Below are 1,112 nucleotides of genomic sequence, written 5' to 3'. Positions count from 1 at the left end.
GGGGACTCTCGAGGAGATATTGTGTCACGTACGCCCTCGTTCTCGTAGCGCTCGACGATGGTGAAGGACCTGGGGTCCTGGGTGCTCTGCATGACGAACCAGTCGAGCGTCTCCTTGTCCTTGCTGTAGACGCGCGACGCCTCGGTCAGCTTGGCCTTGAGCTTGTCGACCGAGGCCGGGTCGCTGTTTGCGTAGAGGTGGACGGTGATTGTGTAGACCATTTTGGGGGGTGTTGTTTTTACGGCTCTTTGCTTTGGTGTTGATGTGTTTTGGGAGGAGGGAGGTGCTCAACTATTTCTCGAGAGGGACGGATGATAGCATTTGGGTTTCTGCGGGGTTCTGGCGGTTGGTGCTCCCCCCCGCCGCGCCTGATCTCATCGTGCTTGGGCCTGCAGGCACGGTTGCCGTGAGGGGCGGCTTGGCGGGTGTGGGAAGGTGTGTGGACTGTTTGACACTGAGCCTGGGACAAATATTCTATGAGATGGCAGACATGAACCTGAGGCTCAGTGTATCGTCGCCATGAGCAAATATGAAGGCTGGAAATCGTGGTCGGCGTTGGTCGCGAGTTTGGGGGCTCAGCTGCCTCCATGTTTTGCAAGATGGGTCGGGGTGCTAGATTTATCCTCATTCAAATTTGGTCGCCTGCTTGAGATATTCTCGCCTTGACCAAAACTCAACACCACTTTTCGGTTATAAGCCACTCATCCGCGGACACTTTGCGGCTCACTTTAACTTCGTAGCAGCCTCATCAATTTGATCTCTCGCTACTCGAGTTCATTGGCAGCGACCTTTGGTGAACAAGTCCGTCGTGGACGGCCGGTTGGATCACCAGCCTGGCCTTCTCCCGCGCACATCAGTTGAAAAAATGGCGTCGCCGATGCAGATACCCGGATACTATTATGGTGCGTTCATCTCACCATCCCTCTCACTTTCTGCACATCCCCTTGACGCCATCAACCAGCTGACACTTTCCTCTTCCCACACCCGCCGCAGACGAGGAGAAGAGGAAGTACTTCAAGATCGAGCGCAACGCGACCGCCCCGGCCTCGGCCGCCTGGTCGGACCGCAACGTGCGCAAGCGCAAGGCCGAGGCGGGCGAGGCGGCGGCGGCC

General features: G+C 57.2%; 1 protein-coding gene across 1 annotated transcript; it reads right to left on the bottom strand.

Moving 5' to 3' along the window:
* Positions 1-32: 32 nt before the first annotated feature.
* On the bottom strand, positions 33-221 carry GGTG_14413 (hypothetical protein; the record flags this gene model as incomplete). The annotated part of the gene is made up of 1 exon (XM_009232339.1): positions 33-221. A coding segment is annotated over one exon (189 nt), but the record flags the coding sequence as incomplete, so codon positions are not given.
* Between the last annotated feature and the right edge of the window lie 891 nt (positions 222-1,112).

Source organism: Gaeumannomyces tritici (assembly GCF_000145635.1).
Source record: "Gaeumannomyces tritici R3-111a-1 unplaced genomic scaffold supercont2.384, whole genome shotgun sequence".
Classification (NCBI taxonomy): domain Eukaryota; kingdom Fungi; phylum Ascomycota; class Sordariomycetes; order Magnaporthales; family Magnaporthaceae; genus Gaeumannomyces; species Gaeumannomyces tritici.
Note: the sequence above shows the minus strand (reverse complement) of the source record. Positions and strands in the feature narration are given on the sequence as shown.